We start from the raw sequence: 16100 nt of genomic DNA, 5'->3' as shown, positions 1-16100 counted from the left end.
ACGAGCTTAATCAGAACCAGCCTTGCCGCTGGAACTCACATAAGGCTCTCTTTTCTTTATCCAACCTTCTGAGCTCCATGTTTTCTCCCACCCCTTTTAGCCCTTTACCATTTCAATTCTGGCCTTGCGGCCCTCCTCAGATCTAACCTGTTAACTGTAGCCGGTTAGGTATCCAACAGATGAAATTCAGGTTGTATAGAGCAGAGGTTCTCAACCTTTTTTTTTCTGAGTGCTCCCTCACAGCCCTCCAACATGCTATAAAAACTCCACGCCCCACCTGTGCCACAGTAATAGGTTTTCTGCTTATAAAAGCCCAGGCTGGTGTTATTGCCTGGCGCCCCACAAAGCTAAGTTGCTCAGGCTTCGGCTTCAGCCCCAGGTGGCTGAAGCCTAGGGTTCAGCCTCATGCGGCGGGGCTTCGGCTTTCTGCCCTGGGCCCCAGCGAGTTGAACACTGGCCCTCCTTGGCGGACCCCTTGAAACCTGCTCGCGGCCCCATTGTGGGCCCTGGACCCCTGGTTGCGAACCACTGGTATAGAGTATTTGGAAAGGAGATCGCTGTTTCTGGGGGAGAAGTTAGTGTGTAAAATGAAGCGGTGAAAATGACACCCCAGTTATTTATGGCAATCTAATTCCGTCAGCTCAGAATATCCTGGGCTTGGAAAATTCCCTGACACCTAGATAAGTTCATGAAGGATAGGTCCATCAATGGCTATTAGCCAGGATAGGCAGGGATGCAAAACCATGCTCTGAAGTGCCCCTAGCCACTGTTTACTAGAAGCTGGGAATGGGAGATGGGATGGATCACTTGATGATTGCCTGTTCTGTTCATTCCCTCTGAAGCACCTGGCATTGGCCACTGTTGGAAGACAGGATGCTGGGTTAGATGGACGTTTGGTCTGACCCAGTCTGGCCGTTCTTATGACAAACCTACTAGTCTTGTTGAAAAAAGTCTGTGCTACGTCTCTCTCCCCCCCCACACACACAAAAGAAAACCCACTCTAAAACAAAGCCTTGCTTGCTTAATTTATATTGTCCCATCTTCATTTCCCACCAATAAATCAATTCATCTCTCTCACACACAGCACACTATGAATTAATTCTGCCCTGCTTCTTTGTAGGACTGCCACTCTCCTGATCATGCAGGAAGTCCTTGTGCTCCTGGCCACCCCTCTGCAAGTAGGGCTTCTGTTCCCCATTCCCCTTTTCCTCTCCCCTCAATCTTCTGAGAAAATGAGCAGTAACACTTGATCTGTTCTGCTGCCTTTCCACCTTCTTCCTCCCCACATTCTCCAAGGAAGGAGTTAGTAGTTCCCTGGTCTTGCTTGCTAGGCCAAAATTTCTAGTTGCTGTGGATGAGCAAGCACATGGAGTTTTGAAACCCAGTGAGTGTCACTGCAGCTGGGGGATGTAATTCCCAGTTCGAGCTAGTGCACTAAAAATAGCAGTGTGGTTGCAGCGTCATGGGCAGCAGCTCAGGCTTGGTGCCTCAGTGCAATCCCATCCTAGGTACGTGTGTTGGGCCACTGCGGCCACACTGCTGTACTGTTGCACGCTAGATTGAGCAGACCTAGTGCGTAGTATGTCTACCCGAGCTGGGAATTACACCTCCTAGCTGCAGTGTAGGTGTATCCACTCTGACAGGTAAATTACAGTGCAAATAAAATGCAAGATGCTTCATCATCAACCCTATGTGATCTTGGTATCAAAAGGTGATTTCAACATTGGATTTTAAAGTCTGTGTAGGACCCTTAGATGTTTCCTGATGAGTAGAAATAAAAGTGAAGAAAAGACGTACTTCTGAAACGCCATTGTCTACCAAAAATTCGGTGCTGCTAACTTTTGTGCCTACAGCATGTCCTTATATCTGCTGGTATATAGCTGTCACATTGCACATAGTAGTCTCAGGGGCTTGATAATGCAAACGTAGTTCATGTAGGACCAGAAGCAGGCCATAGGCCCTTGAGGTCTGAAATACATTGAAAATACTGTCATCTCTAGCCTATATAACTTCTAACAAAATTCAGATTTAAAGTTGCTTTAAATAAATTGAATTTTTTTTAGTCTCTTTGTTCCAGAAGGCCAAAATGTCCTAAAGCAAAAATCTCCATAGCCGAACTGGGGAGAGAAAAGCACAATTAGCAGAAGATTCCTTCCTGACCTCCAGAAAACATAGATGGCTACTTCTCAAGCACAAAACTGACTAATACACCTTTTAATGTATTAGAGTCCATATAGCCATCTAGATTTTCTTTAAATACATTGGCTCATTCCACTGACAGATACTCACCATCTGTCTAATAAGACAAACATACTTTCAAAGTGGATGCATATATAATGGATGTCATACATCCTTTCCTGTCTGAGCAAGTTGTACTGACCATGGGGCTCTAAGCCAATTAGCTGTTTAAATATTGTGCATAAGTAAGATGGCTATCCCATGTGTTTGAGAGCAATGATCTTTATCTTTACATTTTATGATGGTAATTGAACGCAAGTATTTCAGCTCAAGATGAGCTGTGGCCAATCTTATAAAGAAATTCTGCTTTCAGTGGTTTTTTTACTATATAAATTTAAACCCCTTACGCTTTCTAAATTGAAAAAAATATTCTGCAGAAACGTACGTTTCTTTAACAATTCTAAAAATACGTTGAAAAAGAAACAGATTAAATCCATTTAGTTGAATTTTATTTTTTTTTATAAAATCTATTTAGAGAGGTTTTTGTAATAGAAGCATTTATATTGGGTGATGTTTTCACTTTGACACGTATGAATCACGATCTGCTCAATGTCTTGCCTCCAAAAAAAAAAAAAATTCTGATGTTCCTTTGGTTGTGGTTTTCTTTTCTGGCAAAAATTTTCCAATCTTGTAAACAAGATCTGTGATAGCAGCATAATGACTGCTTAAGAAACACATCTTAAACTGAATAAAAACTTTTTAAAAGGAAAAAAAAACAAAAAACGATTCTAGGGTGTCACTCTGAAGCCTAGAATGTCTACAAGCTAGAGCCCTGCAGTGGGACTGGGGTCCCATGGGTCCCACAGGACCCGCTGCCATAATAGCAAGAGTGGGTAAAATGTACTTTGTTGTGGGCGGGATTTAGTGGGGAAAAAAATACAGACTGTGGTAATTTGTGGGGAAACACTAAATATCTCATTAGTTTACCAAGAATATCTTATTTGAGAAATTGCTAATTACTTTGTCTAAGCTTCTTTTTCCTATACATGTTTATCTTCCTTGCTCCAAATCTGGTGTAGTACACTGGCTCAAGTCAGGTCAGAGAATCTCACTAATTGGTTTTATTGTTCTGTGATGTCACATATGCGCAGACTGTCACTGTTGTATCAGCTTGCTGTCAGTGCCGCGAGCAGTTTTCTGGTAAATGTTTTTCAAAAAGCAATAATTCTGACATATAAATAATTTGAATGGTATGTTTCAAAGTTCCGAAAATGGTGCTTAAGCAGTTTAAAAAATTCCTGGTTTTTTAAACAACTTCCTTTTTATAATCATTAAAAAAATCTGCACCTTTTAAGGCAAAATTGTGGTGCAGTTTGTTTTGACAACTGTGATACATACGACAGCAGTTTGTTTCAATGTTTCAAATTCAAAGTTTCAGCAATGTAAAGCAAATTTTTCTTTTTTTTAAATAACAGTATTAATACTTAAATTTAAGTGAGGGATAGAATTATTTGCTATCTATTATAACAGGACTTAAAATATTTTTTTTACCCGGTTTAAGAAAGATTTGTTAGGATTCTTACCACTAAATAAATAAATAAATAAATATAACTGACCGTTTTTGTTTTAGTAGCATGGGGGAATCAGTCTCTTTTGCATGATCTAAGGTTTTTGTGGGTGGGATCAGGATTAAAAAAAATAGTTTTATGCAGGGCTCTACTACAAGGATTGTTGAGAGCTCTTTGTTTAGAATGTCAAGCAGTTCTATCCTCACTGCAATCTGACGTCTTTTACCATCCGGTTTTTACATTCTCATCCATTTTTTGGTTTTTTTTTTACACTTTATGAATTACAACCATATGACGGCATGGCTTTCACATGGTTCTCTCTGTAAAGTTATATTTCTCGTTCTTTTTCCATGTATGTTTATTTTAAAGGGACACTTTCAGTTTAAAACCTGTGCTTATGTTTAAAACTTTACTTTCTGTTACTATTAACACTTGAGATTACTAGTAGAATTGAAAGATTAGAGATGTTCTTTTTTGGTCTTTTTTTCTGTTTGTTTACATAGTGTATTTGGTGGCACTGTAGTCAGTGTCACTGTTTCTGCTGTACAGTCAATTAATTCCCTTCTAGTTTGTGAGATTTTTCCACAGTGGCCAGGGAATAGGGATTGGAGTTGAAGATAAATATTGAGATAAACACTTTTTAAAAATAGAAAAATGTGATTGTAAAACCATACAAAATTCAGAGGGACTAAGGGGCAAGTTAAGTGCCTCAAACCACTTTTAATTCTTCTAAAACTTAGATTTCAAGATGATGATCTCCATTTGATAAACTTTCTTCCTTTATTTGTGATCTATTTGTGGTAGATATCAGCATGACAAACTGGGAGTTAAGGGAACACATCAAGGAATGTGCAGGTAGGGCAGGGAATTGTGAAGATGTGACACCTGTTCTTTCGGGCCAGAAAACCACACCAAAAAGTTTGGGGCCAATGAACTCCAGCTAGCTTTGTCTGATTTCAGTACTGCTTTACCTGACAGTAGTAAAGCTCCCTATGGATGCTTGCATGCCTTGTTTTATGGCTGCCTTGTTTAATGGCTCCTGGCTGCCTTGCATGTTTTGTCTGGCTAACTGCTCCAGATTATTGACATTCTGATTAGGGCTGAAGGCTATTTTGATTAATCTTACATCACTTCCACTTCTTGTCTTTTGCAGCCTTTCCTATCTCCCTGGATAGTAAAACATACTTGAACTGGGACTCTGCCCTGCATATTGAAAATATATCTCTCTGGGGTGTGTCTGTCTTTAGTGTACTCTTTCTGTTCTGTAAGGCTCTGACCAGTTCGGGGGCATTTCTTACTTGGTTATAATTGGTGCCTTGTCCATTAATGGTAGCATAGAACAGAACCACTTGACTGAGGTAGTGAGTAACAGGGCTATAGAATATTGCATTATTACTATAAAGATGCGCGTTTTGCTTATGACAGGGAAATACATGACTGCACTGAAAGTCAGGGTCCATAGTGTGGGCTGGTGTTTGAGGGAGGAGGGGAACGTGGCAGTCTCACTGTTGTAGTTTTACCAGGCAATATGTATATGTGTCTCCAACACTTTATATGAACTGCTTCTCAGTAGGTAGATATATTTCCTTGCTCCCTGGGAACTAACTAAAACTCTAATCTCATTGTACTACTCAAGGAAATATGTATTTCTGGGTGGGGAAGTGCAGGACATAGTTCCTTACGAAATTTAAAAAATACTACTTTCCTCCATATGTTCAAGTAAGCCCTGAAGCGTGCTGGGAATTAGGTGAGATTCAGAATTCAGGTGGCCAATGTCCTGGGGTTGTGTTTTTTTTTTTTTGTCCCATGCAATTATTTATCTTATTCAAGAAAGGATGAGGTGAATTTTCCATTTTGTGTTCAGGGCTGATATTTATGGCAATCCCAGTTGTTTACATTCCATAGGCACTGCCCATTTCGTCTGAATTCTGAGGGGAGGAGGGAAATATGGAGCTGTTTCCTTAATTTCAAGACTCCATATCCCAAATGTCTAAATTTAGCTCTGCTTCTTGTTGAAAGCATCATTTTTTTTTGAGGTGAACGGGAAACCTTGTATCCTGCTCTGTGAGGCCACTAAAGAAGCAGGAGGAGGTGAGGGTTACCATGGAGATGATAGTTGTGTGCAAGGGGAGAACAGCATGGTTTAGAATTCCAGGAAGGAAGAGGAAGTGATGTCATCATATTTCATGCACCAGCCCAGGCACCACTGTGGTGATTGTGGGTGTGCGTATTTTTTTCAGGAACATCAAGGATGTGCAGTCGGTCATGCAGAAAGGCCCCAGATGTTTCATTTGGAAACATCACCTTGAATTTGTTTATAAATGCTTGTCAGGTCAATACCCTGAGTGCTTTTGAATGTATAGTGTGTGTGTGTATATACACTGTATTTTATAAAAAGAAAAGGAGTACACGTGGTACCGTAGAGACTAACCAATTTATTTGAGCATAAGCTTTCGTGAGCTACAGCCCACTTCATTGGATGCATACTGTGGAAAATACAGAAGATGTTTTTATACACACAAACCATGAAAAAATGGGTGCTTATCACTACAAAAGGAGAGTGATCACTTTAGATAAGCTATTACCAGCAGGAGAGTAGGGTGTGGGGAGAGAAAACCTTTTGTAGTGATAAATACCCATTTTTTCATGGTTTGTGTGTATAAAAACATCTTCTGTATTTTCCACAGTATGCATCCGATGAAGTGAGCTGTAGCTCACAAAAGCTTATGCTCAAATAAATTGGTTAGTCTCTAAGGTGCCACAAGTACTCCTTTTCTTTTTGCGAATACAGACTAACACGGCTGTTACTCTGAAACCTGTATTTTATAAAGCATTTTCTTCTGGTTAAAAAGAAAAAAAGGGTGATGTAACAATCCATGACTGTATCTGTTCACGGAAAATGTGATTGTCAGCTCACCACGTATTCATGCCTCTGTGGAATAGAATATATGGCCTTTGACTGCATTTCTGGACATCTCTTCCTGGTGAACTAAAGAAACAGCTCCACTAACTTAACCAAATGGGAAAACTTTTATACATATGGGCAGGAGTATATATCGTGGGCAATAGAGGACAGTGGTGCACAGTATAGTTAATATCAAAGAGTGATACCTCTGACCAAAATTACCTTTTTACATTCAAAATACGTCCTGTAAAAATAATGATGGGATTGGGAGGAAGTGGTGTAATTCTCAATAGCCTACAACTCTGTATGTAGAGATGTTCATGCTAGTGCACTAATGAGGCAGCAAATAAATGGAAAGTCTTCTAGTAAACAAATGATGTTTGTAGGATTGTTGATGGGCCAAAGCCCAGAACCAAATGAAACTGGAAGAGGGAAGACAGCCAGAGGGAGGCTTACTACTCTATACATGATGTTATTGGAGCTTAATAGCAGGAGGTAATAAAGAGCCATACATCAAATTGGGGTAAGTATCCAGTTGAGGTGCCATAGAGATCAGTTTCAAAACCAATTTAATTCAGTTTTTCATGAGTAATCTGGTAGTTGAGCCTTAGACACTACTTTTACGTTAGTTGTATTCACAGGCGATTCTAGATCAGGAGGTGTTGCAAACAGCAGTGAAGACAGACCTAATGTATTGGGTGCATCCATGCTAGGAAAAAACGGGTTTTCTTACCATGTTAGCTAATACATGGTAACTAAGACGAAATAAAATTCTAGGGAAGACAAGGCAGTTTGTAGTTTCCAAATGTGTTCAACCTGCTAATTGGTGGTAAAACTAAAACTGTCTTGTCTTAGTGTTTTACTTCAGTTAGCTAACATGGTAAGAAAATACCTTTTCCTCATCCAGCATATTACATCTCTATCTTCAGGACAGTTTTGCCTTTTTTCCTGCTGAAGACAGGGCCACTAATATGAAAGATTGGAGGTTAAAACAGTGGGAGAGGTGCAACAGTGAGGTAAAAGGACAGTGCATCCGCCAGCTTCTGGTAAGGAGGATGGTATTGGGATTCTTACTGAGTTAAGTTCCCATGATGTGTTTGCAGTCCCCAAGCTGCAGGCTGAAGGTCAAGAAACAGTTGCTACAGAAGTCTGTTAGACCATTGAACAGTCAAAAGGGAAATGGTTGGCCACCCCATCACTTGCTTCCTTTTACAACTAAACTGCCAGGGAACTATCCTGTGTTGACCATAGTGGTGGACAAAGGAAAACTAAGATCTTTTCAATCTCCAATTTCTCTTTGTTTTATAGAGAAAAATTAGGGGAACTATGGGCCTTTCAGTATGTGTGAGGACTACGGTATTTCCTATCTTGGATGCTGATTGTATGTTTGTGCAGAGAGCGGAAAGCGGGGGGCAGCTTGCCCTGAGCTGAGTCCTTCTTCTATGTGGCTCCCACACATGGACGTTGTTTACTGTATCAAACATATGAGTAAATTGACTTCATTAGAGGAGCTGATGTAGAGTTTGTTCCCTCAGTTATGTTTAAATCTTGTCTTGTCTAGAGACCTCTCTTTAAAATTTCCATCATTGCTAACTCAGGTTCACCTTCATCAGTGTTAGTAAGGTTCAGTTCCACAGTGTGGGTGGTCTGACCGCCAACATCATTTTCAGCACCGTCTCAATTAGACTTGCTCCCAGTTGGGTTAGATGACGTGGATGCTGGAAATGGCGTTGGGAGTTTGTGAGCTGTCTGCACCAGAGCTCTTAGTTTGCTAATGTTGGTGGAAGTGAACTTGTTCTAGCAAGACTGGGAAATATAAACAAAACCAAAAAACAACAAAACCAAAACCCTCTGATGTAAGCAGGGTGTAAAAGTCTAGCATGGACTTCATGGGAGCAGTTGTTGGGGTAAGTCACAGGGCTGGCATATGTATTGTAACTATTACTTCTGTGCTGTAGTTGCAAACACTGTGGGAGTGAGGGAGTCATGGGTGAGAGATTAGTAGACAGTCAAAAAAAAGTGAGATGCCTGTGACAATCAGAAATCTAATGCCCGTGTGCTCCCCTCTCTTCACCTTGTTCTCCCCACTTTAAAGCAGGTCTTGAGCACCCAGGAAGTGCCTTTCAGCAGTAAACAAAATGATGAAATGCCCCATGGCAGTTTGATTTGATTTCACTGGCTAGCACATCCTAACTAAATCTCTCTGGAAATGGGGAGAGAAAACTAATTTGGTGTTGGTAGGAGGGAGTCGTGAGGGAACTGGAATAAGCTGGGGTTGTCCGGTCTCACTAGGCTGTGTTGCTCTTACTGGAAGGCAGACGCTTTCTTCTTCCTCCCTGAGGAGGGGTGTATGTGAGGTTTTTTTAATTAAACCTCCCTTTCTCCACAGTCTCTTTTGGAATGAGTTTTGTTGGGTGTAGGCAGTACGGCATATTTTGCTCTGCATTTAGTCTTTGCTTCCCCTTCTCCTTTGGATCTGCTATTGGGATTTTCTCTCCACTTGGTTTAACTGGATTGTTCTGTTCCAATCATAGGAGTTTAACCCATTCTAACCTTTTCACTCCCTGCTCCTTATCGTCTTCAACAATAGCAAACTCTGTACAGAATAATCATGCAGCAAGGCCCTTCCTCGATTCACAATTAGTGACCTGTAAAATTGGCAGCACCAGTGACTATTGGCAGGAGCCAGCTTTCCCCAGGCGCTTCCCCACTCCCCCTGGAGAGTTAAGTTCAATTAGAGCTACAACATGCACAGCAGGGAATTTGCAAACAGTACAGTGCCACATGGCACTATTTCTGCATGAAAGTCAGAAAGGTATCTTTGACCCTTCTGTGACCTTGATGCTCTAGCTGCTGCCCACTCTCTAACCTCCTTTTTCAGCAGATTGCTTAAGAAAGTAGCTTTTTCTCATTTCTTCAGTCACTTCTTGTACAACAATATCCTTGACTGTGTTCAGTCTGTGTGGGTTCCCCCACTTCGGACATAGAGTGGAAACTTCCCACCATACAGTTAACCTTTTTGTTGCATGGGTTTCCTTGACCTCAGTGCCGTCTTGAATCCTGGACCAGCCGCATAACTCTCAAGCCATCTCTGACTGATTTCCTTCTCTCTTGATGGAGCTCCTACTGTCCAACCACTCTGTTTCTGGAGATGACTTTTCTGCATCAAAATCCTTTCACTTACAAGTCCCAAAAAGCTTAATTTTGGCTCTCTTCCATGTCCCTGCCAAACCAATCTATGTTCACTTTGGGTTACTTTCTCTCAAACGCTTTTTTATTTTGGTCATATACAGTGCATACCAAGCTCTCATTTTCTATAACAAGTGGTCTCTGTTTACCCTTTCTGCCTCTTGTCCAAGTAATTCCTCTAGTTAATGTCTGATGTGAACAAGTGCATCCTTCAAATAACTTTGTCCCCCTCTTTCCTTGATTTGTGCATCCCATTTGCCTCCACTGCCTATCACATTGGAGTTGTCTATGATCCTGCCCTTTCCTTCCTTCCCACATCTTCTGTCTGCCAATCTTTCTACTTTCAAGGGTGCTTTGAGAATGTAGTCAATATTTCTAACACCCTTTGAAGATGAAGAGCTATAAAAATGCAACACATCTGCAACATTGACTCTACTGCTGCATTCATGTGTCTTGCCTTGATAGCAGCAAATATCTTCTCTCTGGCTTCCATAAGTGTCATGATGATATTCTGAATGTCCTCAGCTATTGATATGACTCTGCCTATAACCATAACAATTAAATACAGCAATCCTTGATCATTTTGTTTAGTTGCACCTACTTGCTTCAAAAGCAGCCTATTCATGAGTTTTTACTAATATTTAATAATATGGGGAGTTCGAAGAGTCTATTATTCCATTATTAATCATAGCATACTAGAATTGTAGAGCTGGAAGGAACTTTGAGAGGTCATCTAGTCCAGTGTTCCTCAACGACCAGTCTGTCAGCTGGTGCTGGTCCCAGAGAACTCCCTGGCACAGTTTAGGAAGGCAGCAAGTCAGTCGCTGGTACCAAAGGTTAGAAATACTGACCTAGTCCGCCTCCCTCATGCTGAGGCAAGGCCAAATAAACTGAGACCATCTCTCATAGGTGTTTGTCTTATCTGTTCTTGCATTCCTCCAGTAATGGAGATTCTACAACCTGCCTTGGTAACCAATTCCAGTACTTAACTATCCTTTTAGTTAGAAAATTTTTCTAATATCTCACCTAAATCTCCCTGGCAGCAATTAAACCAATAATTTCTTGTCCAACCTGCTGTGGGCATGGAGAACAATTCATCGTTGTCGTCTTTCTATAACAGTCCTTAACATATTTGAAGACTGTTAGCAGGTGTCTCTGTCTTCTTTTCTCAAGACTAAACATGCACAGCTTTTGTAATCTTTCTTCATGGGTCAGGTTTTCTAAATCTTTTATCATTTTTTGTTGCTCTCCTCTGGACTCTCTCCAATTTGTCCACATCTTTCCTAAAGTGTGGCACCCAGAACTGGACACGGTACTCCAGCTGAGGCCTCACCAGTGCCCAGTAGAATGGGACATTTACCTCCCGTGTATTACATACACCCCAGATTGGTATTTGCTGTTTTCACAACTACATCACATGTTGACTCGAGTGTAGGCTCGGCAGGATTCAATTTGAATGGTAAATGTCAATTTCAGCTGACACATTGAAACTGATGAAAAAAGTAGCCAGCTGTAACAGCGGGAGTGCAGCCCCCACCCCATTGTGCCTGCAGGGATCGAGTGTTACTGGCCCTGTCGCAGTGCAGGGAGCCCTCTGCAGCCTGTTTTCGTGAACCTGCTCCCTCATTCCTGTGATAGTAGGGCTGCAGAGGGCTCCGTGTACTGTCACAGGGCTGGTGACACCCAACCCCTGCAGGTGCACGGGTTGGGGAAGGCTGTGGCCAGGGCCAGCAGGAGAAGGACAAGCCCACAGCTGTGAGGGGAGGCCACCTAGCTGCTGAATGGCTCGTCGTTGTCCTTTTGACAGCCCTGCCAGTGGGTCTCTGCTCTGTCCTATGAGGACTGCAGTCTTCCCCATACCTTGCACCTGCAGGGATGAGGTGCTACTGGCCCCACAGCTGTGCAAGGAGCCCTCTGCAGCTCTGCTGTCACAGCCCTGCTCACCAGCTGGGAGTGTGGGAGCTGTCCCTGGCCAGGAACTATTGAACCCCTGGCCACAGAGTACTGCTGGTCCTCCTCCTTGCAGTCCTGGCTTGAGGCGGGGCGTTCTTTACTCTTCTGGGCTAGGACCGCATCCTTCCCTGCACCTTGCACCCCTGTGTCTTGGGCCCTTCAGTTGTGCAGAGAGCCTCCCAGAGCACACTGCAGTCCTGCTGTCAGTGCTGTTCTAACCCCACTCCTGCTCCTTAATTTCCAGCAACTGTAAAAATAAAAATCAGTAAAAATTGAAGAAAATTCTCAAATAAAATTAGTGCTGTCAATTAATTACAGTTAACTCATGCGATTAACTCAAAAAATTAACTGTGATTAAAAAAATTAATTGCGATTAATTGCACTTATAACTATAGAATACCAATTGAAATTTTATTAAATATTTTTGGATGTTTTTCTACATTTTCAATATTGATTTCAATTACAACACCGAATACAAAGTGCACAGTGCTCACTTTATTTTATTATTTTTGATTACAAATATATGCACTGTAAAAATGATAAGGGAAATAGTATTTTTCAGTTCACCTCATACAAATACTGAAGTGCAATCTCTTTATCATGAAAGTGTAACTTACAAATGGAGATTTTTTTTTTTGGTTACATAACTGCACTCAAAAACAAAACCGTGTAAAACTTGAGAGCCTACAAGTCCACTCAGTCCTACTTCTTATTTTGCCAATCGCTAAGACAAACAAGTTTGTTTATGTTGACGGGAGATACTGCTGCCTTATTCTTATTTACAATGTCACCTGAAAGTGAGAATGGACATTCACATGGTGCTTTTGTAGCCAGCATTGCAAGGTATTTACATGCCAGATATGCTAAACGATCATATGCCCCTTCATGCTTCGGCCACCATTCCAGAGGACATGCTTCATTGCTGATGATGCTCGTTAAAAAATAATGCGTTAATTAAATTTGTGACTGTATTCCTTGGGGGGAGAATTGTATGTCTCCTGCTCTGTTTTACCCGCATTCTGTATATATTTCATGTTATAGTAGTCTCGGATGATGATCCAGCACATGTTTGTTTTTAAGAACACTTTCACAGCAGATTTGACAAAACGCAAAGAAGGTACCGATATGAGATTTCTAAAAATAGCTACAGCACTCGATCCAAGGTTTAAGAATCTGAAGTGCTATCCAAAATGTGAGAGGGATGAGGTGTGGAGCATGCTTTTAGAAGTCTTAAAAGAGCAACACTCTGATGCGGAAACTACAGAACCCAAACCACCAAGAAAGAAAATCAACCTTCTGCCAGTGACATCTGACTCAGATGATGAAAATGAACATGCATCAGTCTGCACTGCTTTGGATCATTATCAAGCAGAACCCATCGTCAACATGGATGCATGTCCTCTGGAATGGTGGTTGAAGCATGAAGGGACATAAGAATCTTTAGCGCATCTGGCATGTAAATATCTTGCAACGACAGCTACAACAGTGCCATGCGAATGCCTGTTCTCGCTTTCAGATGACATTTATAAACGAGAAGCAGGCTGAATTATCTCCTGCAAGTTGTAACCAACCTTGTTTGAGTGATTGGCTGACCAAGAAGTAGGACTGAGTGGACTTGTAGGCTCTAAAGTTTTATATTGTTTTGTTTTTGATTGCAGTTTTTTTGTACATAATTCTACATTTGTAAGTTCAACTTTCATGATAGAGATTGCACTATAGTACTTGTATGAGGTGAATTGAAAATCGCAATTTTGTTTTTTACAGTGCAAATATTTGTAATCAAAAATAAATATAAAGTGAGCACTGTACACTTTGTATTCTGTGTTGTAATTAAAATTAAAATATTTGAAAATGTAGTAAACATCCAAAAATATTTAAATTAAATGGTATTCTATTGTCGTTTAAGAGCGTGATTATTTATTTAAAATAGTAATGATAGTCATGATGTGTGATGGAAGTAATCGAGCACCTTTTGCCACGAAGCATTTGTCTTAACAAGCACTGTGGTCCTGGAGTTCAGTCTCTGGACAGAGACTATATAATCTTTTTGACTCCAAGAGATCATTGTGAGAACATTGTCCTACAGAGAGCATGAGGTTGAGGCTGAGGCCAGTTTGAGCTGAATACTCCAGCATCAGTCAAGGTCTACAAAGTCTCTCTATGTAACTTCCAGCTGTTTCCCACAATGCAACTACTGGCAGAAACAGCAGTCCTGGCATAGGTTTGCTTTTAACAAATTTGGTCTGGTCAGCTTTGCCTAGTTTTTCCTCTAGGAACAAACAGCTGGGATAACATGCAGGGCTTGTTAAGACTCCAGAACACCCCCTTGCCAAACAATACCTACTGCTGTGTGTAGCAACAGTTTAAAAACAAACTCTATGCAGGAGTGTGGGATTGCTACTTTCTTTATGGCCAGCATTTTATAACTTTTGCATACAACTACTTCCCCCGTCTGCCCTGGAGGGAGCAGCAGGAGCAGAATGAAACTGAAGCAATCCTATTCACTTTTACTCACTCCCTACCCTAACCTTGTCAAAGAAAAGAGGTGTGTGTAAGGTGAAACTGCCTAATTTCTCCCCCAATTTGAATTTGCAAGTGTAGGAGAGATTCTCTTCCTATCTCCAGGAAGAGTAAAAATAAAGTATTGATATGTTCACCTCATCTCTGCTGTAGTTGCTAGAATAGGGGAGAGGCTGGGAAATTATAAGAAATTCCAAGGATGAATAGGACGTAGAAAACTCACATATCCTTCCAGTCAAGGCAGTGTGACAGAATTGCTGATGTAGGAAATAGGATGAGCAATTTGGGGGTGAGAAAAGAGAAGCTAGAACATTGGTTCTTTTTGGGAGTGTGTGTGATATTTCGCCCAAGTTTAGTAAGGTTATCATTTAAATGGTAACTAACATTATGTTCACATGTCACAGTGTAGCACGGTTTTCAGGAAAGAGTGCACACCTTTGTTGCCATTGTTTAGATGGAGAGAGTTTTCTCCAAGACTGGGTTAACTGGGCAGCAGCACATAGACGTTTACGCTATAATTGTTCTATCTCCACAATGGAAAAAGAGACGTTTTAAAAAAAAAATCCTGTGAAAAATAGCAAAAACTATAGACACATCTGACAGGAGATGGAGTAGGAATAGTTTGATTATTTCATGCCTGTATTTTCTTCTTCCATGCACTCTGGAATATGTAGTTTCAAACTAGTCTGTATTTAGATGCATTGACTCACACAGAAAATAGGACATCAGTAGGAAATTTTAATGTTACCATCCTCTTTCCCCAAATCATTGCAGCTTCTTGTGTCCACCTGGACTTGGGTAGACTTATAACCCCTTGTTTCTATTCCTTACAGTCGTTGCATTCACCTTTTCTGTTCTCTTGTAGAATGAGCCTCTGACCTCAGGTTATCATGGATACCCTGCGAGGGATAATCAAGTAAGAGTCCGATTACAGTAAACTGTGTGCGTGTCTGTCTGCTTGTGGATGTTCTGGCAGATGGCTTCCTGACACTGTTTGTTTTGGAATGGGGACTGTTTTATTTCACTGGTTGAACGCTTACAGAGGTATACAGTAAATTAAATACATTTTTTGGCCATGCCACATATGGAATGTGGCTGCATGCATGATGGGTTAAATGTGATCCCTCTGGTTCTCATTAAAGAATTTCCTGACCCTTGGCTATTCTTAAAACCGGACTTCAGATCTGCATCCCAAATACCTATTCGGTCTCCTCAGTTTTGCTCAGTATAGACGTTCAGTCTGTGAACTCTTCGCTCTGTTTTGTTCTTACTGCTGTAACTCTAGCAGCTGAGGAGAGATGAGAAACAGTTTTTGTCTGAGAAGTCTCTTCCCTTGCAGTGCTGCTGGAGCAGAGAACAGCATGGGCCAGGATGGGTTGCTTCTAGCTCTTGTGAATTTGCCTTGGTGCTTTTTGAGTCCTGCAGGGTCCATGCCCCATCCACCAGTTGAGGATGTTTTAATTTTATAGTAGTAAAGATGGTACGGTTTGGTCCATTGCAGCCATCTCAACATCCCCTTCCCACTCCACAGAAGGTGGGAAACGCCAGCTGATGAGTCTGTGTAGAGCAGGGAAGGAGAGGGCCATCATAAATTCTTTCTACCTTTCCATTGTGAGGATATTTGTCACCCTTTGTCCCTTGCAGCTTACAAGTCAACATTGTCCAGGAAGAAGTCCTGAAGCTTGTCTGAAACCTTTATTCTAACTCTGGAATTGAATTTTATGGAGATTTTTGAAGGTCCTAAGCAAGGAGTATGGGCACATGCACAGTAGAAGTACAGCTATGTT

The 16100-nt window shown here is 41.2% G+C and overlaps 1 protein-coding gene across 9 annotated transcripts in view; it reads left to right on the top strand.

The window, feature by feature from the left end:
• Window positions 1–16100, top strand: part of RBFOX2 (RNA binding fox-1 homolog 2) — a 253683-nt gene that overhangs the window by 31694 nt on the left and 205889 nt on the right. For 8 of the 9 annotated variants that reach the window (XR_014714132.1, XR_014714133.1, XM_084648124.1 and 5 more), the window contains exon 2: window positions 15179–15229. The exons of the other annotated variant lie outside the window; for it this stretch is intronic. Coding sequence is in view for 6 of the 8 variants with exons in the window: in XM_084648124.1 (XP_084504250.1) it covers window positions 15179–15229 (51 nt within the window). In the remaining 2 variants the exon portion in view is untranslated. The remainder of the gene's footprint in view (window positions 1–15178; window positions 15230–16100) is intronic. 9 annotated transcript variants of the gene reach the window in all.

Source organism: Lepidochelys olivacea (genome assembly GCF_965140295.1).
Source record: "Lepidochelys olivacea isolate rLepOli2 genome assembly, chromosome: 1".
Lineage (NCBI taxonomy): Eukaryota > Metazoa > Chordata > Testudines > Cheloniidae > Lepidochelys > Lepidochelys olivacea.
The sequence above is the reverse complement of the archived record's forward strand: the minus strand, read 5'-3'. Positions and strand labels throughout refer to the sequence as shown.